This window comes from Theropithecus gelada, chromosome 13 (genome assembly GCF_003255815.1).
Source record: "Theropithecus gelada isolate Dixy chromosome 13, Tgel_1.0, whole genome shotgun sequence".
In the NCBI taxonomy this organism is placed as follows: domain Eukaryota; kingdom Metazoa; phylum Chordata; class Mammalia; order Primates; family Cercopithecidae; genus Theropithecus; species Theropithecus gelada.
This window is the reverse complement of record NC_037681.1, coordinates 57281936-57307491: the sequence shown is the minus strand read 5'-3', so window position 1 is coordinate 57307491 and position 25556 is coordinate 57281936. Positions and strand designations below refer to the sequence as shown.

General features: G+C 38.3%; 1 protein-coding gene and 1 pseudogene across 3 annotated transcripts in view; one reads left to right on the top strand and one right to left on the bottom strand.

Annotated features, from left to right (window-relative positions):
- The window catches only part of STRN (striatin), a 126474-nt gene that overhangs the window by 54896 nt on the left and 46022 nt on the right, over positions 1 to 25556 (top strand). For both annotated transcript variants that reach the window (XM_025354468.1, XM_025354467.1), the window contains exons 4-7: positions 4755 to 4833; positions 7726 to 7893; positions 10577 to 10712; positions 15582 to 15717. In XM_025354468.1, coding sequence (XP_025210253.1) covers positions 4755 to 4833; positions 7726 to 7893; positions 10577 to 10712; positions 15582 to 15717 — 519 coding nt within the window. The remainder of the gene's footprint in view (positions 1 to 4754; positions 4834 to 7725; positions 7894 to 10576; positions 10713 to 15581; positions 15718 to 25556) is intronic.
- Positions 3714 to 4391, bottom strand: LOC112604919 (annotated as a pseudogene). Its single transcript, XR_003115308.1, has one exon. The product of XR_003115308.1 is annotated as a 40S ribosomal protein S8 pseudogene (transcript).

Genomic DNA, 25556 nt, shown 5'->3' with positions numbered 1-25556 from the left:
GCTTCCCCTTTCTCTCAGGTATTACTGTCCTTTGTTGCGTGATGTCCAGTGTTTTGAAAACCATTGTTTCATCTGTTTTGTGTTATAATTGTTTCAGCAGGAGGGTAAATCTAGTGTCTATTACTCTAATTTGACTGGAAATAGCAGTCAAATACTTTTGATATTACCGAGAAATTCAACTGTTATCTATATTAAAATCCTCACTTTTACATAATGTCACTTTTTGAACTTGACAAGGCAAGAATGAATGTGATAGTTGATGACTACTTGCTAACCATGGAAGGAACTGCGAGCTTAGCCTGAATAAGGAAATATAAGAGCTATTTGACTTTGGGTTTCTTTTTTTAACCTCAAATTTTTTTTTTCTTTTTTTTTTTTTTGAGATGAAGTCTCCAGCTCTGTTGCCCAGGCTGCAATGCAGTGGTACAATCTCGATTCACTGCAACCTTCAGCTCCTGGATTCAAATGATTCTCCTGCCTCAGCCTCCCTAGTAGCTGGGATTACAGGCGTGTGCCACGTTGCCCAGCTATTTTTTTTTTTTTTTTTTTTTTGATGGGAGATAGAGGCTTGCTCTGTCACTCAGGCTGGAGTGTAATGGTGTGATCTTGGCTCATTGCAACCTCCGGCTCACTGCAACTTCCACCTCCCAGGTTCATGTAATTCTCCTGCCTCAACCTCCTGAGTAGCTGGGATTACAGGTGTGAGCCACTGTACCCGGCCTTCAACTAATTTTTGTATTTTTAGTAGAGATGAAGTTTTACCCTATTGACCAGACTGGTCTCAAACTCCTGGATATGAATGATCCACCCACCTCGGCCTCCCAAAGTGGTAGGATTGCAGGCATGAGCCACTGCGGCCCAGCCATAACCTCAGATGTTACTTAGAGAGTCAGATTTTATCTCAGTATAAGAATACACTTTTTTTAAAAGAGGATAGGGTACATTCTTATTTTACTCTTATTAAGATATAATTTACATATCATAAAAGTCACCCTTTTTAGTGTTTTCACAAATGTCTCCCTCCCTACTCTAATCCCCTGGCAACCAGTAGTCTGTTTTCCATCTCTATAGTTTTGCCTTTTCTAGAAAGTCATATGAATTCCAGAATCTTACAGATTGTAGCCTTTTGATTCTGGCTTATCTCACTTAGAATAATGCATTTGAGATTTATGTATGTTTGTATCAGTAATTCATTCCTTGTTCTTCTTGAGTCATATTCCATTGATTTGCTGTATCACACTTTTGTAGTATCACTGGCTGCCAAAATAGACACAAGTAGTTGAGTATATTTGAGGATGGCATAGAAAGGATTTAGCCCTATTCTGATGGGAGATTTAATGACCTCAAAACTTCATTTCATATCTGAAGTCTTGAAATGGCAATGTAAATGTTTTTACTTGGCAAGTACAGGTTATTCACTTGACTTAAGAAGGAGATATATTGGAACATACTATGTTACATACACAGATCCTGAATTTGTGGTCAGTAGAAACAAGATGTATTTGTTTTCCCTTAGCTTGGGGACAGCGTTTTTGCCCCCTTCCTTTTTTTTTTCTTTTTTTTTTCTTTTTTTAAATTTATACTCTCTTTGAAGTTATCACAAAGTAATTAGCTTCTTTTTGGAACTAATTTAATTCCCCTTATTTTCTACCCGTCTCTGTGGTCTACTCTACTTCTGTTTCTTTCATATGTCACGGAAGCCTAGTTATTTTAAAGTTGTTTTAGGAGAAAAACAAACATGCAAGATTTAATTCTTGTTTTTATTCATGTATTTCTCTAATTTCCTATTGTAGTGATAGCATGTGAAGGAAAATGCTGGGGCTCTGGAGTGAAACAGAAATTCAGCACTTACAACTGTGTTTCTAACTAAAAAACCTGAAAATTACTTTCCAAAACTCAGCTTTCTTAGAATCTCTAAAATGAGGCTAAATACCTACCTTTGAGGTTATAAGGAATAAAAGAGATAATATATGTATTTTTAACACAGTATGTAGTAAATACTTAATTTCTTTTTTTTCTTTTTTTTTTTTCTGGAGACGGAGTCTTGCTCTGTCACCCACACTGGAGTGCAGTGGCATGATCTCGGCTCACTGCAACCTCCGCCTCCCAGGTTCAAGCAATTCTCCTGCCTCAGCCTGCTGAGTAGCTAGGATTACAGGCATGTGCCACCACGCCCGGCAAATTTTTTGTATTTTTAGTAGAGACGGGGTTTCACCGTGTTAGCCAATCTGGTCTCAATCTCCTGACTTCGTGGTCCGCCCACCTTGGCCTCCCAAAGTGCTGGGATTACAGGTGTAAGCCACCGTGCCTGGCCCGTAAATACTTAATTTCAAATGTTACCAAATAAATTTTTCCAGTCCCTTTTGTATCTCCACTTGAATAAGATCCTGTAAAGATCAGCAGTTTTTTAGAGTTTGATCAAGAGCTGAGGAAAGTATGCACTTTTTTTGTACTGTTAATATAGAATCATAGTGTAGCTTAGAGATAGATTGTACAGTCCAGACTTACCATAGGGAAAGCTCTTTTTATTTTACCACCTTCTAAAAAGGATTCTGCTTTTACCTAATGATGAATTTAAGGTTTAAAATATTTAGGAGATTTTCATTCAAAGAATGTGAAAAGAATACCTGAGGTGGGTTTTTTTTTGGTTTTGGGTTTTTGGTTTTTGGTTTTTGTTTTTTTGAGATGGAGTCTTGCTCTGTCGCCCATGCTGGATTGCAGTGGTGCAGTCTCGGCTCACTGCAACCTCTGCTTCTTGGGTTCAAGGGATTGTCCTGCCTCAGCCTCCTGAGTAGTTGGGATTACAGGCACCCACCACCACTAAGTTTTGTATTTTTAGTAGAGATGGGATTTTGCCATGTTGGTCAGGCTGATCTCAAACTCCTGACCTCAGGTGATCCACCCACTTCAGCCTACCAAAATGCTGGGATTACAGGCATGAGCCACCACGCCTGGCCTTCCTGAGGTTTGTAAATATAATAACTAACGAAGGAAACAGGTTTGGATTGAGGTTGTTACATATCTGCTCTTTACCAAATTGGCTTTTCTACCATTATTCCTCAGTACTTTGTTCTAGTTCGTTTTTTTAAAAATTATTTATTTGTTATTCGTTCGTTCGTTCGTTCGTTCGTTTTTTCGTTCGTTCATTCATTCATTTTTTTGAGACAGAGCCTCCCTCTGTTGCCCAGGCTGGAGTGCAGTGGCACGATCACAGCTCACTGCAGCCTTGACTTCCCAAGCTTAGGTGATTCTCCCACCTAAGCCTCTCTAGTAGCTGGGACCACAGCTGCATGCTACTATGCCCAGATAATTTTTTTTTGTAGAGATGGGATTTACTCCATGTCGCCCAGGCTGGTCTCAAACTCCTGGGTTCTAGAGAGCCACCTGCCTTGGCCTCCCAAATTGCTGGGATTATAGACGTGAGCCACCGTGCCCAGTTATTATTTATTTTTAATTTTTAATTTTTGTGGGTACATAGTAGGTGTATATATTTATGGGGTATATGAGATGTTTTGATAGAGGCATGCAATGGGTACTAGTCACATCATGGAAAATGGGCTATCCATCCCCTCAAGCATTTATTGTTCATGTTACAAATAATCTAGTTATACCCTTAGTTATTTTTAAATGTTCAGTTATTTTTAAATATTTTAAATGTTATTATTATTGACTTGTTCTAGTTCTGATGTGCTACTTTTTTTGTGGGGGGGAGGGGGAACAGAACAATAAACACCTTTATTACACGGGTGAAGACAAAACGAGGATTTATTTGCCTTTCCAGGCCTTGATTTTCCTAAGATAGAACTCCAGCTCTTTGCCCTCTAGCACATAGCCATCTGCTCGGCCACACTGTCCCGGCCTGGAAGCAATGCACGCAAGAAGCTTGCCGTGCTGGAACTGCTCCTCCAGGAGACTGCTGATTTTGGCATTCTTTTTCCTTTCATCATATTTCTTCTGAATTTTTTTAGATCGTTTTTTGTTTAAAATCTCTTTTTCCTCAGGAGTCAGCTTGGCTCCCTTCTTGCGGCCCAGGGGCAGTGCGTAGTGGGACTTGTACTACTGTCGGTACAGTGTGCTGTTGATGAGCACGATGCAATTCTTCACCAGGGTCTTGGTACGGACCAGCTCATTATTAGATGCATTGTAGACAACATCGATGATCCTTGTTTTACGAGTACAACACTCTGAGCCCCAGGAGAAATTCCCTACGTCCAGCCTCAGGGCACGGTATTTCTTGTTACCTCCCCGCACACGGACTGTGTGAATGCGGCGGGGGCCAATCTTGGTGTTGGCAGCCAGGTGCCCCAACTCATACTTCTGCTTCTTGTGGTAGGGCTTTCTCTTGCCCCTGGTTTGGCATGCTTGTGCCAGTTGTCCCGAGAGATGCCCATTGCTCGGCGCTGGCTGGAAAGAGCGATGTGCTACTTTATAATACTTTTATTTGGCTCTCATTTTGTGACCTGATTGGATAAGTCTTTGTTTTGCAGAAAAATTCTCAGTCTAGTTAAAGATAGGGAAAATGTATTTATTTTAGTTCTCATACTCTTAGGGAAATCCAGTAGCAATAATTTATATTAGAGTTTTGTTATAGAAATTACAGTTAAAAAACAACTTGCATTATCCTAACACATACCTTACAGTTGCAGTTTTACATATTCATAATCTTATAAATGTTTTTTGGACCTTATTAATGAATTGAGATGCCCTCTAATATGTAAAACAAGTCAGTTTTATTATGACTTAATGTTTTCTAGATGAAGGTAATGAAACAGAAGTGCAGCCACAACAAAACAGCCAGTTAATGTGGAAACAAGGTCGACAACTACTCAGACAGTAAGTGTCCCAAGGTCAAACTTATATGAATGGCTGAAGACAAGAAACAGTTTTATGAAGTTATTTTTACTATGTATTTTCAAGTCAGATGAATATTTTCTCTCATTATACGGATGCTGTGAAAAAGCTTAATTGAATTACTGTTCCTTTTTCATATTAAATACTTTTTCTGTGTGGTAGAACTTATATAGTTAAAAGAGTTTTATACCTTTAAAGTTATTCTTTTCATTGCATATTTTGTGTATGAATATATAACATTTTAATATATGTGCAATTGGTCAGGCACAGTGGCTCACACCTGTAATCCCAGCACTTTGGGAGGCCAAGGTAGATGGATCACTTGAGGTCAGGAGTTTGAGACCACCTTCACCAACATGGTGAAACCCCATCTCTACTAAAAATACAAAATTAGCCGGGCGTGGTGGCACATGCCTGTAATCCCAGCTACTTGGGAGACTGAGGCAGGAGAATTGCTTGAACCCGGGAGGTGGAGTTTGCAGTGAGCCGAGATTGTACCATTGCACTCCAGCCTGGGCAACAAGAGTCAAACTTAATCTCAGGAAAAAAAAAAAAAAAATGTGCAATGGGAGTTTACATGCAATTTTGTTATGTTTTTTAAATAATTGGAGAACTTTTTGAATTCTCCAAATTCGCAAATATTGCCTAACATGTCCTTCCTTCCTTCCTTCCTTCCTTCCTTCCTTCCTTCCTTCCTTCCTTCCTTCCTTCCTCCCTCCCTCCCTCCCTCCCTCCCTCCCTCCCTCCCTCCCTCCCTCCCTCCCTTCCTTCCTTCCTTCCTTCATTGAGGTGGAGTCTCACTCTGTCGCCCAGGCTGTAGTCCAGTGGCACAACCTTGCTCACAGCAACTGCTGCCTCCTGGGCTCAAGTGATTCTCTTGCCTCAGCCTCCTGGGTAGCTGGGACTACAGGCGTGTGCCTCTATGCCTGGCTAATTTTTTTGTGTTTTTGTAGAGATGGGATTTTGCCATGTTGGCCAGGCTGGTCTCAAACTCCTGACTTCGAGTGTTCTCCCAGCCTCAGCCTCCCAAAGTGCTGAGATTACAGGTGCAAGCCACCACGCCCAGTCACCTTTCTTCTGTAAAATATTAGTATGTATTTGAGACAATAAAGAGTAAACAAAGATAGGTTGAGGTTCTGATATCAAGAGGTAGACTAGACTCACCAGCTCAGTGCCTGGTTCTTGATTACCACCTTTGAAACTTGTATTCAGATTTGTGCCTCAGTAAAATGAAATTTGCTACCTGGTTTTTTGGAGGTTGATGATAAGTTGTTTAAACCCAAGGTTTCCAAAGTGGATGTATAGCAGCTATTCCTTTTGACTACGGAAGGAGAATCTTAAAATGTCTTTACGTATCTATTTTTTAATCTAGATAGTTACAAGAAAATGAGATATTTTCTGATATTTAATAAGTGGATTTTTACTAATGCCCACACTTTGATCTTAAATATGACTTACACATCTTCCTTTTTAAAATAGATGTGTTCTTAGAATGCTAATCTTTTTTAAAACGAAAAATGGTTTCATAATCAGCTACCCAAGAGATATTTTCAAAAACTTCAAAGGACCCATAATCTGTTCTTCAGAGTAAAGGTGTCATTTTATCGATGAATGGGGAAGTAACTGTTTAGTAAAACCAGCTTATCTATGGCAAGAGCAGTTTTGAAACAGGTATTTGTAATGTGATTTTGTTGCCAAAGTGAGGTATGTCTCAAATATTATTTGTTAAAAATGGAAAAATACAACATCTTTGAAGCAGTTTTCAAGAACTTTAAATTTAGGAAAGTTGGGAATTAATTATCCAAATTTTAATCGAGACCTTTCTGTAAATATTGGATGGAATTGAAAAACGAGCATCTTGATTTGGTAAGATACACTTAACTCCCTTTGATCACATTATGTTTTTGAGAACTCTTTCAGCTACTATAACTAAGACCAAATCTTCCAATAAACTGAACTTAAACTGGTTATCTCATCAACCTTTGTTTTCTTCTTTCATCCAGTAGACTTGGTGCCTACTTATAAGTTAATGTCTGATGTTTGTCTGTCATGTTTATTAATGGCATTTACCTTTTTCATGGTCCTGCCACTGCCACTTTTGGTCTCTTTTGGTCAACTTTGGTGTTACTAGGCACTGAGTGCTTTCTATATGCCAGGTACAATATTAGGTGTGTCTGTTTTAGGGATTAGAAAACTGAGGTTCAGGAGAATTAAAGTTATGCAAGTAAGTGGCAGAAATAGGACCCAGATCTAGCTCTCAATACAAAGCCTTTGCTCTTTTTTTGTGCTGCTGCCTTTCAGTAACGTACACACATGTGTGTACACACACCCCCTACATTCTACAATTTAATTGCCATCTATTTTTATTTTAAAGTTGTCTCAGGATAGAAGCTTCAATTCTGCAGAAGTGACTCGAGAAATACTGCCGCCTTGTGTGTAATGAAGGACACCCTATATGCTAGGAACATTCTGTCTAGATCACAAACAGTTGATCCATGACGAATGTAAAAAACTACTGAAATAACTATTATAAAATACTGATTTGGTAGAGTCTAGGAGTGAGCTAGCTCCAATCCAGCCTAAGGAAAGAATGTGCTATTAGATATATTAAAGACCAGCTTCTTCTTATAGTAAATGTAATGAATGGTGTATTGTATAGTTCTCTCATTTTTCTCAGTGACTGTAGAGGCTGGTACTGCAAGAGACAGCTCCATCTGCAGCTGGAAGATTATTTATTAACAAGTCTTCCTAGCATAGTACTGTACTGTTAAGTCTTATGCAGGGTATGAGCATAAATAAATACTTTTATTTACATATTAAATTATAGAATACTGATTCCAGTATGACTGAACTCTAAGGATTCTCTTCACACAGGTATCTACAGGAGGTGGGTTATACAGATACTATTCTAGATGTGAAATCTAAACGAGTGCGAGCTTTGTTGGGCTTTTCAAGTGATGTCACTGACAGGGAAGATGACAAAAATCAGGACTCAGTTGTAAATGGCACAGAGGCTGAAGTTAAAGAGACAGCAATGATTGGGTAAGTATTTTGTCTGGAAAGTGTTTTAGCTATAATTAGTTCTTATTAAATATTTTTGGTTTTTTGGGCATTACTTGTTCTTTTAGGTAGTGACAGAGAAGTAATTTAATTATAATTTAATAAAAATTCTAAAATTTTATTTGGTTAGAAGGTAACACAAGGATTAGAGTTACCATTTATGACTTTTAATTCAGGAATATTATTTATGATATTTATTTGCTTGAAACGTATGTATTTAATACGGATTTTAGTATATTGACTTAAACACTAAGTAAAACTTCAGAAAAGATTTTATTTGGAAATTCAGTACAAATCTGTAAGCATGATGTTTCATGATTGGTGATCCAGAAATTGTAAAAATACCTCAAATTCTTTAGAAGTAACCCTGTTTTTTAACCACTTTTGTTTATCTGATAATGTTGTAATTTATCTTTCCTTTGATATAAAATATCTATTTTAAGTAGCTATTTTGAAGTGACAGCGTAAGTGTGAAAAATTCAGTAGCTATTTGAAATATTTTATTTTCCATTTTGGATTGTGTATCATATAATTATATGTAATTCTACTCAAAATAAGCATAAACAGTTCAATAAAGAGATTCTTATTTATTGGGAAAAAATTTCCATGATTGTTAATTGAATAAAAAACCGAAAATTCTGTGAATGTTTGACTTTTATTTTGACACTTGTTTAGGAAGGAAGAGTGGTTTTAATTGAATTCTATAAATTTTCTAGCAAGAAGATAGTTCCTGTTATTTGGAATATAAATTAAAATTATGGGATTAGGTAAAGGTTCATTGTAGGATTTTTATAAACAAAGTTCCTTCGAGCCTTAAAGTGTATTCAGTAATAATTAAGAATACATTTCCAACTTTGTAGGCTGCGTTAAAAAATACATTAACTTGTATTTGTAAATGTAAGGCATGGTATTTCTCTGTATAGACATAGACTATGTGGACATTATCTTTAGTTCTGTTTTTACGTTATGGGTTTAACGTAAGTCATCAAGTTAACTTAGATAGTATAATTTTTTATTTTATTTTGTTTATTTATTTATTTTTTGAGACAGTCTCACTCTGTTGTCAGGCTGGAGTACAGTGGCGTGATCTTGGCTCACTGCAACCTCCCCCTCTTGGGTTCAAGCAGTTCTCCTGCCTCAGCCTCCCGAGTAGCTGGGACTACAGGCACCAGCCACCATGCCTGGCTAATTTTTTGTATTTTTAGTAGAGACGAGGTTTTCACCATGTTGGCCAGGATGTTCTCAATCTCGACCTCGTGATCTGCCCACCTTGGCCTCCAAAAGTACTGGGATTACAGGCATGAGCCACTATGCCTGGCCGATAGTATAAATGTTTTTGAAAACTATAATGCATACTTTAATACCTTCAGTAAAGACTTTCAGGAAAGACCACTCTTGTGCATTTTGGCCTTGATTTGTCTTTTAAGAATGACAAAGATACTGTTGCTAATCTGTCCGATTTCAGTAGGGATAAAGAGTTAGGGGAGGGTGATACCAAACACAAAGCTGTAAGCAGATTTGAAATTTAAGATAGATCTCTTTTGAAAATTTTGTCCATAGTGGTGTGTGTGTGTATATATATATATATATGTGTGTGTGTGTGTATATATATATATATATATTTTTTTTTTTTTGGGGGGGGAAAATCCTCTCTGTCTAAAAGATTACCTAATGAACTGGAGATAAATCTTTCTGTACTGGCCATTGAAATCTTTACTAAATTTGAGGGAACTAAATTCAAGTCATATATTTGAAAATTCAGCCATTTTTAAGAGATTAATGGCTTGTTAATCAACAGAGTCAAGTCTAGTAGCAATGTTAATTTGACTAGTGTATTGCTGTTAGTAACTTTAGGTACACATTTTCTCTTTTACTTTAGCTGTTAAGCAGAAATACAAGATTGCATCAGAGAAAAATGACATATTTGTTATTTCCTTAGTTGTGGAAACTTATGAAAGAGGTCAAAGGGAGAGTTGCAGAGAGGATAAGAGTAGAGAAAAAAGGAGGTAGAGATAATGAAAATATTTTAAAAAGAGAAATACATTAAGGTTGGTGTAAGGATCAAAATAATAATGAATCAGAAAGGGGAGTTTTTTACATTAGATTACCACTAATCTAAATAGATATGAGTAGCTCACGCCTGTAATCCCAGCACTTTGGGAGGCTGACTGAGGCTGAGGTGGGCGGATCACTTGGACTCAGGAATTAGAGACCAGCTTGGACAACATAGTGGAACCCTGTCTCTACTGAAAATACAAAATTAAAAGGGCATGGTGGCTCATGCCTGTAATCCCAGCTGCTCAGGAGGCTGAAACTGGAAAATTGCGTGAACCCAGGAGGCTGAGATTGGAATGAGTTAGATCATACTACTGCACTCTAGCCTGGGCGACAGAGCCCAGAGACTTTGTCTCCAGGTAGGTAGGTAGGTAGGTAGGTAGGTAGGTAGATAGGTAGGTAGATAGGATTACAAAGTACTTAAAGAGTATCCACTTCTTGTATTGCTTTTTAAATTTGTGAGAGTGTAATTGATAAGAATCAATGTAGATAATATGATTTGGGATTTATAGTTACCATATAAACAGAAGTTAATGCAACATATCATGGGTTAATTCTTTTGTCGAAGTTAAAAAGATTAACTAAGCAGTATATACATGTTTTACACCAGAAAATCAGAGTTAACAGATTCTGCCTCTGTGCTGGATAATTTCAAATTCCTTGAAAGTGCAGCTGCAGATTTCAGTGATGAAGATGAAGATGATGACCTTGATGGAAGAGAGAAAAGCGTCATTGATACTTCAACAGTGAGTTAGATAACTCATATGATATAAATATTTTTAGGGACTATGATACATACTGTATAATGCATAAAAGAATCCATGTTCTTTAATCTTAACCCCTAGCTTTTTCTTTTTCGTGAATTCGGAGACATTTATGAGGTTTTGTAATATTGATTTCAAGTTAAGAATATTTTTAGTATAGTAGCTTTCTCTTGAAATTCCTCACTTTTTGACTTTTTGTTCATTCATTGAACAGGACAACTTTTCTGTGGGGCAGATGAATATAGTAAATACTGTGTGTTATAACAATGCAGGGTTATTGGTTGTTAGAATAGAATTGACAGACACATCATGGTGCCTGATGGCGACTAGCATCAGCTCTAATATATGCAGTTTTTGTCTCTCTTGTCAGGATTGTTTTGGTAGACAAATTCTGTAGACTTTCAGAACTCTTCCATTAGATTTCTTCAAAATTGTTTAGGATTCTTCTCAAGTTTCGTTCAGATGTTTATAAGCTTATTGACTTTCCCATGGCAGTTTCTTGGAATGAGAGATGTCTCTAAGTACCTACTTCTTTCTCTTCCCTTCTCTATTTTTGTCTCTTTTCCCCTCTTTCCCCTTTTCTTCTCTCTTCGCTTTTCTCCCCTTCTCCCTTCTCCCTCTTCTTCCTTCTTCCTCCTACTCCTTTTCCTTCTTTTTTAAGTAAGATATGAGGACATGTTTTGCTTTGTCTAGGAAAATGTTTGCATTTTTTCTTTCACACTAATTTATGAATAGAGAGGAGGAAAGTAAAGTAATATAAAGCAGATTGGACCTCTAAATAAAGACTTGGGTTTAAGCTCCAGTTTTGCCACTATTTGTGTTTCTTAATGCTTCAGGCTTAGTTTTTTCATTTGTAAAATGAGGATTGTTATAAATAGCCATTTTAACCATGGAGGATTTTGTGAGGAACAAAGAGACACTATGTGCGAAAATGATCTGTTTAAGTATAAAGTGCTAAGTGTAACCTGTCTGTGTTTCACGCCTTCTGTTTCTTGGGCGCCATCAGAGACTCAAATTATTACTGCCAGATTGTTGTTTTCCCTCACCACTATTCAGTAGTATTCTACTGATAAAGCCCTGCCATGGAAATTATTTGAACTTCAAGTAGTAACTTCCAATTTTTTTTATCCAAACAAGCAGTAGTAGCATATGTCTCAATTTACCATAGTAAAAGGAAAAGCCTAAATTTCTGTGACACTTTTTCTGTGTCTTGATCATCTGGAAATTGTGTAGCCCCTTGTGATTTCTATGGGATGCTGGCATTGAGATATTATTTTTCCATCAAAATACTTTATTCATAGCTCAGTATTAAATAATGCCTTGAATCATAATGCTGTATGATTCTGTAAGTTAGTAATATCAGTTTAAATATTCAAAACATTCATAAACTAATTATTAAAACTATTACATATGATCTTACCAGAAATTCCTAAACCACAGACTGTTATCTTTTTAAGTAAGCAACATAATATACTGTCTTCTAATTAGTGCAGATTATAGCAGTTCTGTGCTGAGTGCAGTGGCTTGTGCCTGTAATCCCAGCTACTCAGGAGGCTGAAGTGGGAGGATCAGTTGAGGCCAGGCAACATAAGCCTAAGCAACATAGCAAGACCCCATATCTAAAAAAAAATTTTTTTTTAATTAGCCATGTGTGATGGCACACACCTGTATTTCCAACTACACAGGAGGCTGAGGAAGGAGGATCGCTTGAGCCCAGGAATTTGATGTTGCAGTGAACCATGATCATACCACTACACTAAAAAATTTTTTTAGTTTTGGCCGGGTGCAGGGGCTCACGCCTGTAATCCCAGCACTTTGGGAGGCTGAGACGGGTGGATCACAAGGTCAGGAGTTCAAGACCATCCTGGCCAGCATGATGAAGCCCGTCTCTACTAAAAATACAAAATGTTAGTGGGGCATGGTGATATGCACCTATAATCCCAGCTACTCAGGAGGCTGAGGCAGGAGAATCGCGGAGGCGGAGGTTGCAGTGAGCCGAGATTGTGCCACTGCACTCCAGCCTGGGTGAAAAGAGCAAAGTTCCGTCTCAAAAAAAAAAAAAAGAATGAATGAACGAAAGAAAGAAAGAAATGTAAAAGAAGGTGAAGAGGCAGATAATGAAGAAAAAGAAGAAGATGCAGAGGTGGAAAATAATCCCACATGTAACCTGAAGAACAAACTCCAAAGATGGCAAAGAGAACGAAGAGGATATGAGGCTCTTCTTTCTCATATGAGGCTGACCCTTGTCGGCCTCCCAAAGTGCAGGGATTACAGGCGTGAGTCACTGCACTTGGCCCTTATTTTTCTTTGCCGTCATTATTATCAGCATTGTCATCATCACCAGTTAAGTGTAATAACAACCTTGAGATTATACATGCATGTAAAAAGTGATCAGTTTCAAACTGTGTGAAGGCTAACTTCTGCTGCAACATTTAGTCTTCACACTCAGGAACTTTAGGAGGAAAAAGAATGGAACTAAGAGCTATTAACTATTTTTTTAGCCACAGTATAAAGAATCCCATGTCCCTTTGTGTCATGGCCCTCCTAATGGTTTTTGAAGTGACAGTTTATTCATTTTTCTAATCTGCTTAGGCATCCTATGTAACCCATAGCGTCTTTGGTTTTCTCTTAATTTCTTAAATTGGTTTATAAGCTGATTGAAGGTAGAAGTGGAGTGGAACCTTCTGTGTCAGGAAGAAAAGTAATATATGCTTATTATTACAAACTCTACCCCTTCCTATTCTAATCCTGTTCTCCAGTGGTAAACACAATTCATTTTTCTTCTATACCTAAACATTAAAAGCAGAGGACCTTTGGTTTATTTATTTAAAGTAGGATACTTAGTAAATAGTAATCTGCAATGACAGTAATAAATACGTCATTTATCTTTATTCTTTGTAAGGTTATACTGAGGCGATGAGACTAGTAACAGGTTTTTTTCCCCAAGAGTTGCTTTTGTTACTTAATACCATATTTAATGTTGAAAATACATTCAGACTTGCAATTTGAAGTTTCGTGTACTTCTTGTGGATTTTCCCTGGTCTTTTTGTCAGGCAGTGAGAACAAGGACTCTGTCTGTAAGATGTTGGAGATGGTCCCTCTGAATTACATCTGGCAACTCATCAGAGTCTAGAAGAGGAGACATTAAGCCTCTAGGGTAAAAGAAGATAGATTAGGCAATATATTTATATGTGGAACTCTGAGAATTGGGGTGTCCTGTTGGCATAACTCTTCAGATACACCTTTCTTTTTCTTTTTCTTTTTCTTTTTTTGTAATGGAGTCTCACACTGTCACCAGGCTGGAGCTCAGTGGTGCAATCTCAGCTCACTGCAAGCTCCGCCTCTTGGGTTCACGCCATTCTCCTGCCTCAGCCTCCCAAGTAGCTGGAACTGCAGGCGCTCGCCACCGCGCCTGGCTAATGTTTTTCTTTCATATTTTTAGTAGAGACGGGGTTTTCACTGTGTTAGCCAGGATGATCTCGACTTCCCGACCTTGTGATCCACCTGTCTCGGCCTGCCAAAGTGCTGGGATTGCAGGCATGAGCCACCGTGCTTGGCCCAGATACACCTTTCTACCTTAGGCTGGCTACCTAGGGAAAATTAGAACAGAATATTAGAATATGGTTTGTATTTATAAAAGAATGCACATTCAGCATGGGTTTTCTGTCCCAGTCTGCCACACTGATCTTGCTTTTTTTGTTTGTCTAATAGATTTGCTAGATGTCAAGAGTGGGAGGTGCTGTAAGCATAGAAGTATTTCTTGATTTTAGGAAAATATCCCAAATAGTTAAACAAATTATTCTAGCGTCGTTAAATACTCCTTTGATTTCTCCTATCCAGTTTTTATAAGTACCAGGACAGTTAAGGCCAGATAGGTTTTATCTGTGATGCCACCTTTGTTCTGTTGGTAGTGGTTTCTTGGAGTGCTGTGCTGAGAAGGATTTCTGAGGCTGTATCTTGTCTTTGATGATGAATGCTGTGATTGATGAATGATACCAATTATCAGCATGGGAACAGGGCCATACAAGTTACGTGTTTGTCATGTCTTGGGGTCTACTTCTGAACTCTCTAGTCTATCCTGTTGGTCTGTCTGTAAAACTTTTATATTTTTAAGCCACTCATAATAGTCCAGCGATAACATTTGATCATATCATGCTATTTCTGTTTTGCATGAAGTGAAGAAGCTGAAGTCTAGAGAAACTGAGATATTGAAATTTTATTCAAAGAAAATGCAAACCTAGCATCCTAATTTCTTTATGCCCATGTTGGTAAAGGTGATTGAGAAGGAGATAATTCATAAAGAGCTTAGGCGTGTAGATCTCAAAAATTGCCTCTGCATATATTAAGCTTAAGTTTTAGCCCTTCAACTGGATTTATGATTCCAGAGTTATTTCTAAATATAGAAAAATGAAACATAACAGCCTTTACCAATTTGGTGTTAAATCTAAGTTAGATGCACTCTGAAAAATCAACATTTTAGGGAAAAAATTAAATACATGGAGAGCTACTAGAGAAAACTGATGCAAGGTTGGGACAGTAGAAATAATTATGGGAACCTAACAGAGTACCTTGTAAATCAACTAGCTGCTGTTTCAATACATGTCTTATATTTCAGCATGTGGTTCCATTGGTTTACTTAAAACAAGCCGTAATACCGTTGAACGAAGTCTAAATTACTGCTTTAAAATTTATAATATACATCTTTTTTAAAACTATGTGATTTTCACTGAGTTAGATCGTACAGTTATTTAACACAACAGAGGTACACTTTCTGAAGAAAATAATTGAATTTTCTTATTCAGTGGTGAAGGGAAGCTATCTCTTATTTAATTTAGCATGTTTTTTCATCAGATTGTTAGGAAAAAAGCATTGTCTGACAGCAGTGAAGATCGAGATACAAAAGAAGCTCTAAAGGAGTTTGACTTCTTGGTTACATCAGAGGAAGGAGACAATGAATCTAGAAGTGCAGGCGATGGAACAGACTGGGGTAAGGAAGCATACTGGATCCAACCAGAGATGTTAAGTAAATAAAAGAAATTTATATTTTACCAGGAGGGCAATATCTTAACTATAATGTTGAAATATTGAACATTCTGTGAACTTGTTACTACTAGCACCCTTTATCCAGGGTGTTTGTGTGTGTATGTTTAAAGAACATTGTATAACTACCTCATTTAAAAAGAAAAAAAAAATACAGTATAAAAAGAATTTGAATTACTAAATAGAATATTCTGTTTTCTGTTTAGACAGTAGAACTTGCAAATCTAGATTTTTGTGGAAATTGATTATGAGACTTTAGAGGATTTTTGGAGATCTCATTTCTGACATCTTACATGCAAAAAGAAGTATAAGTTAGAAAAGTGTAGTCAGTCATTCATTGTAGTTTAAGATTTGACAGTTTGTACAAGGCATAGAAGTTTTCTTCTCAAAATGTTCTAAAAAATCGAATATTTTAAACATTTAATAAGAGTTAAAACAAGTATTTTGGGGAAACTTCCACAGCATAGATCATTCTAGTATGGAGATGTTATCACTATCAAGTTATTTAATAGAACAAAGGTACACTTTTTGTTTTTGAGATGGAGTCTAGCTCTGTTACCCAGGCTAGAGTACAGTGGGGCGATCTCGGCTCACTGCAGCCTCCGCCTCCCAGGTTCAATCTGTTCTTCTACCTCAGCCTCCCTAGTAGTTGGGATTATGGGCACCCATGACCATGCCCAGCTAATTTTTGTATTTTTAGTAGAGACGGGGTTTTGCCATGTTGGCCAGGCTGGTCTTGAACTCCTGACCTCGGGGTGATCCACCTGCCTCGACCTCCCAAAGTGCTAGGATTGCAGGCATGAGCCAGTGTGCCTGGCCCAGTGGCACACTTTCTGAAGAAAGTCATTGAATCGACTTAAGGTAGGATTATGATAAATCCTTCAAAACAAAAGTGATTCATTTCATCAGATGTATGTATATTTGTGTGAGAGAGAGAGAGAGAGATTGAAATTGAGAGAAATTTTCTCTTGGGATTGAAGAATTTCATTACTTAATTAGTTTACACTCTGTGTACTTCATTTTCCTTGGAGCTTTTCTTTTTTTTGAGACAAAGTGTCACTCTGATGCCCAGACTGGAGCGTAGTGGCTTGAATACAACAAACTACAGCTTCAACCTCCTGGGCTCAAGTGATCACAGGTGTGCATCATTACGCCTGGCAACTGTTTTTGGTTTTTAGTAGAGACAAGGTCTTGCCATGTCACCCAGGCTGGTCTCAAAATGGGCTTAAGTGATCCTCCTGCCTTGGTCTCCCAAAATGCTGGAATTATAGATGTGAGCCACCACTCTCAGCCTCCTTGGAGCTTTTCTTTGGGACCAACTTAACTATGTTGAACTTTAAACTTTGAATGTTTTATTCTTTTTTTTTTTTTTTTTTTGAGACGGAGTTTTGCTCTGTGGCCCGGGCTGGAGTGCAGTGGCCGGATCTCAGCTCACTGCAAGCTCCGCCTCCCGGGTTCCCGCCATTCTCCTGCCTCAGCCTCCGGAGTAGCTGGGACTACAGGCGCCCGCCACCTCGCCCGGCTAGTTTTTTGTATTTTTAGTAGAGACGGGGTTTCACCGTGTTAGCCAGGATGGTCTCGATCTCCTGACCTCGTGATCCACCCGTCTCGGCCTCCCAAAGTGCTGGGATTACAGGCTTGAGCCACCGCGCCCGGCCGAATGTTTTATTCTTTAAAAAAATTGATAAAGTTGGCTGGGTGGCTCAGACCTGTGATCCCAGGACTTTGGGAGGCCAAGGTGGGAGGATTGCTTGAGTCAAGACGTTCGAGACCAGGCTGGGCAACATGGCAAAACCCTATCTCTACAAAAAAATACAAAAATTAACTGGGCATGGTGGCGTGTGCCTGTAGTCCCAGCTGCTTGGGATGCCAAGGTGCAAGGATCATTTGAGCCTGAGGAGGTTGAAGTGAGCCATGATCAAGCCACGCCAGCCTGAGTGACGGAGTAAGACCCTGTGTCATAAAGAAAAGGATAAAGTTATTTTCACACTTGTAATTTTTTGTCTGCTACACCGTATAGTTCTGCTGATGACCTAATATAACTTCCTACTTTCAAGGTTTTCTTTCAACCCTAAAGCGAAATTTTAAGGATATTTCATCTTCGTTTTTGAAGTTGTGTTTTTACTATGTGTCGTATACATTTCACTTAAAACAAGAGCACACATTTTTCTTATGAAGGGTTTAGGAAACTAGTTTTCAAAAAAACTAAATATGTTGGGGAAAAGTAAGTGACAAAATCTTTCTTTCTGTTTGGCTATTCTGGCACATTAACTGTTGGTCTCCTGCTCTTTAATTGACAAATCTACAAATTAGATTACATTAAGACCTGTTAAGGGAGGACTAGGAAATTTTTTGCTTCTTTGAGGAAAAGGAATGGATAATTGATTTCTCTGTTTTTAAATTTCTTTTTGAGATGGAGTTCTGCTTTTGTTGCCTAGGCTGGAGTGCAATGGCACTATCTCGGCTCACTGCAACCTCTGCCTCCTGGGGCGGCTTCAGCCTCCCTAGTAGCTGGGATTATGGGCGCCTGCCACCATGCCTGGCAAATTTTTGTATTTTTAGTAGAGATGGGGTTTCGCCATTTTGGCCAGGCTGGTCTCAAACTCCTGATCTCCGGTGATCCACCCACCTCAGCCTCCCAAAGTGCTGGGATCACAGGCGTGAGCCACCGCACCCAGCCGGTTTCTGTTTGTTTGTTTATTTTTGAGACACAGTCTCGCTGTCTCCCAGGCTGGAGTGCAGTGGCACGGTCTCGGCTCACTGTAAGCTCTGCCTCCTGGGTTCACACCATTCTTCTGCCTCAACCTTCCCAGTAGCTGGGACTACAGGCGCCTGCCACCATGCCCGGCTAATTTTTTGTATTTTTAGTAGAGACAGGGTTTCACCGTGTTAGCCTCGATCTCGGTCTCCTGACCTCATGATCCACCTGCCTTGGCCTCCCAAAGTGCTGGGATTACAGGCGTGAGCCACTGCGCCCAGCCTGCTTTCTCTGTTTTTAAAGTGTAGAGCATATTTTGCATTTATAGGTAGGTAACTTCTATAGTATTCACATATCCACAAGGTAAATATGACTAACGTAGTACTCTTTCACAGTTCATGACAGTTCATGACAGCAATAATTTACTAAACCTTTTGAAAAATAATTAATTTGTATTTAACACATTTTGAAATTAAACATTATTTAGCATTCTTTAATGTTTGGCTGAAAAATTTTTCTTACGTTTTTCTGCCACTGAGAAGTTAGAGTCCTTATACAGAGGAAATAGGATTACGTGCTATAATTTGGTATTGTAATTTACTTTTTCAGGATTGTGCTTTGGCATAGGGGAAAGGTGAGAGGCAAACATACAGAAGGTTACCTTATTTCCATTTCCCTGTTTTGAAATAGTTTACAAGAGTCTTTGGTTTTGAGTCTGCAAAAAGTTGTTTGCAATTTTCTGACACCTCACAATGAGATTTTAGAATGTATTGATTTGCTAAATGTCAAATTATATTTATTTCAATACAAATTAATGGCATAGAGATGTGATTGTATAGAAGACTTAGTTAAGACATGCTAAAGTGTTAATGAGAAGATGGTTGGATTTTTTTTGTTTTTTTGAGACAGAGTCTTGCTCTGTTGCCCAGTTTGGAGTATAGTGGCGCGTTCTGGGCTCCCAGCAACCTCTGCCTCCCAGGTTCAAGTGATTCTCCTGCCTCAGCCTCCCGAGTAGCTGGTACTACAGGTGTGCACCACCAAGCCCAGCTAATTTTTGTACTTTTAGGAGAGACTGGGCTTCGCCTCCTTGGCCAGGATGATCTTGAACTCCTGAACTTGGATGATCCGCCCGCCTCAGCCTCCCAAAAGTACTGGGATTACAGGCGTGAGCCACTGTGCCTGGCCGAGAGTTGGAATTTTGACATTAAAGTTTTCCAACTTATGTTAAATTTAAATAAGACTGGGCGCAGTGGCTCATACTTGTAATCTCAGCGACTCCCGAGTCTGAAGCAGGAGGATAACTTGAATCCAGGAGTTCCAGACCAGCCTGGGAGTTATAGTGAGACCCCATCTCAGAATGAATGAATGAATGAATGACATATTTTTGCCCATATTTGAGAATTTTAACTAAAAGAGAAAATTACACTAAATGATACTATCGATGAATATTGCTTTTATTTATTTACTTATTTATTAATAAAAAAATAGAGATGGGTTTCACTATATTGCCCAGGCTAGTCTCTAACTCCTGGGCTCAAGTGATCTTCCTACCTCAGCCTCCCAAAGTGCTAGGATTACAGGTTGAGCCACTGTGCCCAGCCAAATGTTTTCTGGGTGATTGGTTGGTTGGTTTGTTTGAAACAGAGTCTCACACTGTTTCCTGGGCTGGAGTGCAGTGGTGCGATCTCAGCTCACTGCAACCTCTGCTTCTAGGGTTCAAGCAATTCTCCTACCTCAGCCTCCCAAGCATCTGGGATTACAGGTGCCCGCCACCACCCCCAGCTAATTTTTTGTAGTTTTATTAGAGACAGGGTTTCACTGTGTTTGCCAGGCTGGTCTCAGACTCCTGACCTCGTGATCCGCAAATATTCAAATACTCTTAAGTTTATATTTAAATTTTCATGAAGATATTTAGGATAAGATTTATGGTTTGTGTTGCTTTTCACCCACTGAAATTTAAGAACATTTGCTAGATTGAAAAGACCTTCATGGCTTAATATTTGGGCAAGTATTTATTTGTTGTGAGAATGTAATGTATCATTTTTATATTATTTTTCGTTTATCTTTATATAAAAACTTCCACTAAGTTTTCTTAAAAGATGAACCCATGTTTTTTTATTTGAAATAGACGTTCCTTTAAGTTAATATTTCATCCATAAAAATAAAAGTAGCTCCAAACATGACATAAAATTGTTTTATAGAATTTATTATTTAGATGTAGATATACCACATTATGAACTTTTCATCTACTTTTATTTAAACAGCTATATTAAATAGATATTTTTTCTTTTCTATTTTACTGTTCTTCACCATAGGATATTTATTCATTTTTATGACCTTAGAAAAGTTGTTGGCCAGGTGCAGTGGCTCACGCCTGTAATCCCAGCACTGCTGGAGGCCAAGGCGGGCAGATCACGAGGTCAGGAGATCGAGACCATCCTGGCTAACATGGTTAAACCTGTTTCTACTAAAAATACAGAAAAATTAGCCGAGCGTTGTGGCACACGCCTGTAGTCCCAGCTACTCGGGAAGCTGAGGCAGGACAATCGCTTGAACCTGGGAGGTGGAGGTTGCAGTGAGTGGAGGTTGCGCACCACTGCACTCCAGCCTGGGTGCAAGAGCGAGACTCTGTCTCAAAAAAAAAAGTTGTTTAATTTTTCCTGTAAAAATTTTGTGCATAGATCATTAAAAGTACTCTCAGTTGTTTTGCTATTCAAAGCAGTGCTATATTGAAATTATATTTTTAATTGTCTGTAACATATGTAAAGAAATCTTACTTAAGAGTTGTATATTGACTTTTTATACAGGCATTAAGGCTTATAGCCAGGACAGATATCCTACTGAGTTGCAGCAGCAGGGTCTGGCTATGTTTATGCTTTATTACTGGCACCTGACATTTTTCCTTGTTTTTCTTTCTAAGCTCAGCAGTGTGTTTACTTTTTTTTTTTTTTTTTCTCTCTCTGATACCAAGTCTCACTCTGTCACCCAGGCTGGAGTGCAGTGGCATGATCCCAGCTTACGGCAACTTCCACCTCCCGAGTTCAAGCAATTCTCATGCCTCAGCCTCCTGAATAGCTGGGACTACAGGTGTGCGCCACCACGCCCGGCTAATTTTTGTATTTTTAGTAGAAGCAGGGTTTCACCATGTTGGCCAGGCTGGTCTTGAAATTCCTGACGTCAGGTGATGTGCCCGCTTCAGCCTTCCAAGGTGCTGGGATTACAAGCATGAGCCACTGCTCCCAGCCTTGTATTTACTTTTTTAAAGTTAAGTTTTATATTATGTTCTTCCCAGAAGAGGATAGGGATCTGTTGGTTTGGGTCCAACCTTTCATGATGTTTGAACTTGAATTCTCCATGTGAATTTTAAAATCATTTCTTCATGTTGCATGAATAACTGAAGATTTGATTTCAGTTTCCCATATATGTAAATAATTTGCAGCCAATTGTTATCTTCTCAATATCGAGTGGTCTCCTCAATAAAAAAAGATATAAGTCCCAAATTATACAGATTACCCTGTTTATAAATAGTATTTTTTTGGTTTTTTGTTTTTTTTCTTTTTCAACTTTTATTTTAGTTTTGGGAGTACATTTGCAGGTTTGTTACTTGGTTATATTGTGTGATGATACAGTTAGTTATATTGTGTGATGATGCAGTTTAGGATATGAATGATATGTACTGATCCATATACTGAGCATAGTACCCTTACTTACCAGTTGGTTTTTCAGCCTTTACTACCCTTCCTGCCTCCCGCGTCTAGTAGTCCCCAGTGTCTTTGTTGCTTTCTTTATGTCCATGAGTACCTACTGTTTAGCTCCGAATTGTAAGTGAGTATTTGGTTTTCTGTCTATGTTAATTTACTTGGGATAAATACAGATTCTAATATACCTTTAAGAACTAGAACACAGGCTATAAGACTGGAATATAAGTATTACTTCTGTCCAACTGTTACTTAGTATGTTTTGCTTAAAATGAAGAACTTTTTTTTACATTTTTAGTTATACACATTAGAAATACTAATTAAATCCCTGTTTTTTTGGTATATTTCTTCTCTGAAGGAAAAATGAAAGAATTCTAAAGCCAAAATGAAAAAAAGTAAGATATCTTTTCCTTCTCTCATTCATTTAAAAATTTTGTTGAAATTGTTCCTCCTTCACAATGCTTGGTTTTTATATGTAGTGACTGATAAGAAAACTCTGTTAGGTAAGTTCAAGGAAAAGGTTTCCTAATGTTTTTAACAAACTAAAATAGATTTTTTGTAACCTTTTTTCCATCTGAGACATTATACAATAAAATTGATTTGTGTTTGCCTTAAGGAGATGTTCTTCCTCTGTAAATATTGAACAATCCCAGTAGCACAAGGTCTAGAAGAGATATTTTGTTATGTTGCTAATTTTTCTGCCTTGCATTCAGGGTAGACTTCAACCCCTCCCCCCTTAGTTATCACAAACCATTATAATAAGGGCATTTGTTGAATCTTTTTTTTTTGGTTTGTTTGGTTTTTTTTTTTTGACAGAGTCTCACTCTGTCGCCCAGGCTAGAGTGCAGTGGCACTATCTTGGCTCACTGCAATCTCTGCCTCCTGGGTTCAAGCAGTTCCCCTGCCTCAACCTCTGGAGTAGCTGGGATTACAGGTGCCTGCCACCACGCCTGGGTATTTTTTGTATTTTAGTGGAGACGGTGTTTCACTGTGTTGGTCAGGCTGGTCTCGAACTCCTGACCTCAAGTGATCTGCCCGCCTCGGCCTCCCAAAGCCAGGGATTACAAACATGAGCCACCAGGCCTGGCCCATTTGTTGAATCTTTTAATGACTCTTTTTGTTGAGGTGTTAAGTAAGTTACTTAAGTAAGGTTGACTGTCTATCCCTGATGTGAAATTTGAAACCTGAAATGCTCCAAATTCTGAAACTTGTTGAGCACTGACATGATACTTAAAGAAAATATGCATTGGAGCATTTTGGATTTTGGATTTTTGGATTAGGGGGTGCTGAACCAGTATAATACAAATATTCCAAAATCCAAAATAATTTGAAATCCGAAATACTTCTAGTCCCAAGCATTTCGGGTAAGGGATAGTCACTTGTAGTGTATTATTTTGCTTTTATATTGGAGCTTCCTATGAGAGCAAGAAACTGATTGTATTTGTAAGTCCAGCTGACTTCTTCTTGCCCTTTGGATTCAATTGAAAATTACTTTCTAGGATGATTGGTAGGTTCATTTGCCCCAGAATCATTAAAAAATAGTTTTCTGGGCCGGGCACAGTGGTTCACACCTGTAATCCCAGCGCTGTGGGAGGCCAAGGCGGGTGGATCACCTAAGGTCAGGAGTTCGAGACCAGCCTGGCCAACCTGGTGAAACACCGTCTCTACTAAAAATACAAAAATTAGTTGGGCATTGTGGCGGGTGCCTGAAATCCCAGCTACTTGGGAGGCTGAGGCAGGAGAATCACTTGAACCTGGGGGGCAGAGGTTGCAATGAGCCGAGATTGCACCATTGCACTCCAGCCTGGGCAACAGAGTAAGACTCTGTCTCAAACAAAAAAAAAAAAAAAGTTTTCTTGTGCAGCGATAATATTGACAATAGTAACTTTATAACCATAGCACACAATAAATTTTTCATATGCCTTTACTTTTCCTTAAACCATGTAAATTTTCCATTACCTTCAGGGACTGTGTCATGGTACCAATGGCATTTCTTTTCCTTTTTTTGTAGCAAATAATTGAAGAAATTATCTAAGATACTTATTTAGTCATTGAAGAATACAGTGGCTATCTAGTGACTGGCTTTTCTTTCAAGAAAAGAGGTCTGGAAACCAAAGGGAAGTTAAAGTGAAACAGGCCTCTATTCTGTCTTATTCCCTACTGAGCTTGTGTATCAAGTTACTCATATTTTAGGCAAGTCCACCAACATAGCTGCATCTGCCGTGCCGCACTGAGGTCTTTCTCTGAGGTATCACACATCTGCATAGGTATAGTTGGTCATTTTAATTGTGAATCATATCGCAAGGGTACCAGAGGTTGGTTTTTCCCAAGGACAGCTGCACTGTTCCTTGTGTAACTTCCTTTACTTTAATGTATGAGTCATAGCTCAGTGTATTATATGATACATGTGTGTACATTTTACTTAGCCTACTATATGAGTCACATGCGTGACTGTTCTCACAATTGAGTTTTCTCATTCTTTAGTAGTGTGCTGGATAGTTCTGTTAGTGAGCATGAGTAAATGGAATGTTTCAGTTTACTGGAGGTTTCTTTACCAGTCGTTTGACTTGTGTGTTTTAGAATTTTATAATTCAGATTTGAAGGGTTCACTTCTAACAAATTAACAAAACTAGATTGCAAAACTTGTTTAATTGAGTGAACATTTAAACCATTTTAAGGGTTCGCTCCATCTCTCTCCTACTGTACTCCCTCCCCGCTCTACCAAAATAAAAAAGGAATATGCTTAGGTTCAGTATCTGGTTAGATTCTTGCAAGCAAAAAGATTTTACCGTACATCTTCCATGATTATTATTGTTCTTATGAATCTAGTAAGATTATAAGGCTACATTTTAACTTCAAAAACCTGAAGACATTCTGGGGACCCAAAAGCCATCTAGTTTAATTTATTATTAAGACTTGATTGATGAAAATTAACATTTTTAATTGTTACGTCTTTCTGGGAAGATAAAGATAGATTATAGTTAAGTGTATAAAAGTGTTGTTTAAAGTGATATTTAATAGTATTATATTCAGAGGCCCAGGAAACAGTTATCTAAACTGGATTGAAACTCAAATTGTTAAAAACAGATTTCTGTTTATTATTATTCACTTTGGTTTACTCCGATCATTCATTCAACAAATACTGATCAAGTGCTTTCTATTTGCCAGGTTTTCTAGGTGAAGATCCTTATTCTTCTGGTGCTTACATTCCACTAAGAGGATATAGTATGGCAGAAGGTGATAAATGCTATGGAAAGTAGAAAAAGTACAGAGTAAGGGAGATAGAGAGAGCTCGGGTCAGTGTAGGGTAGAGAGGGCAGTTTACAATTCAAAATAGAGTGGTTAGCTGAGTGCGGTGGCTCATGCCTGTAATCCCAGCACTTTGGGAGG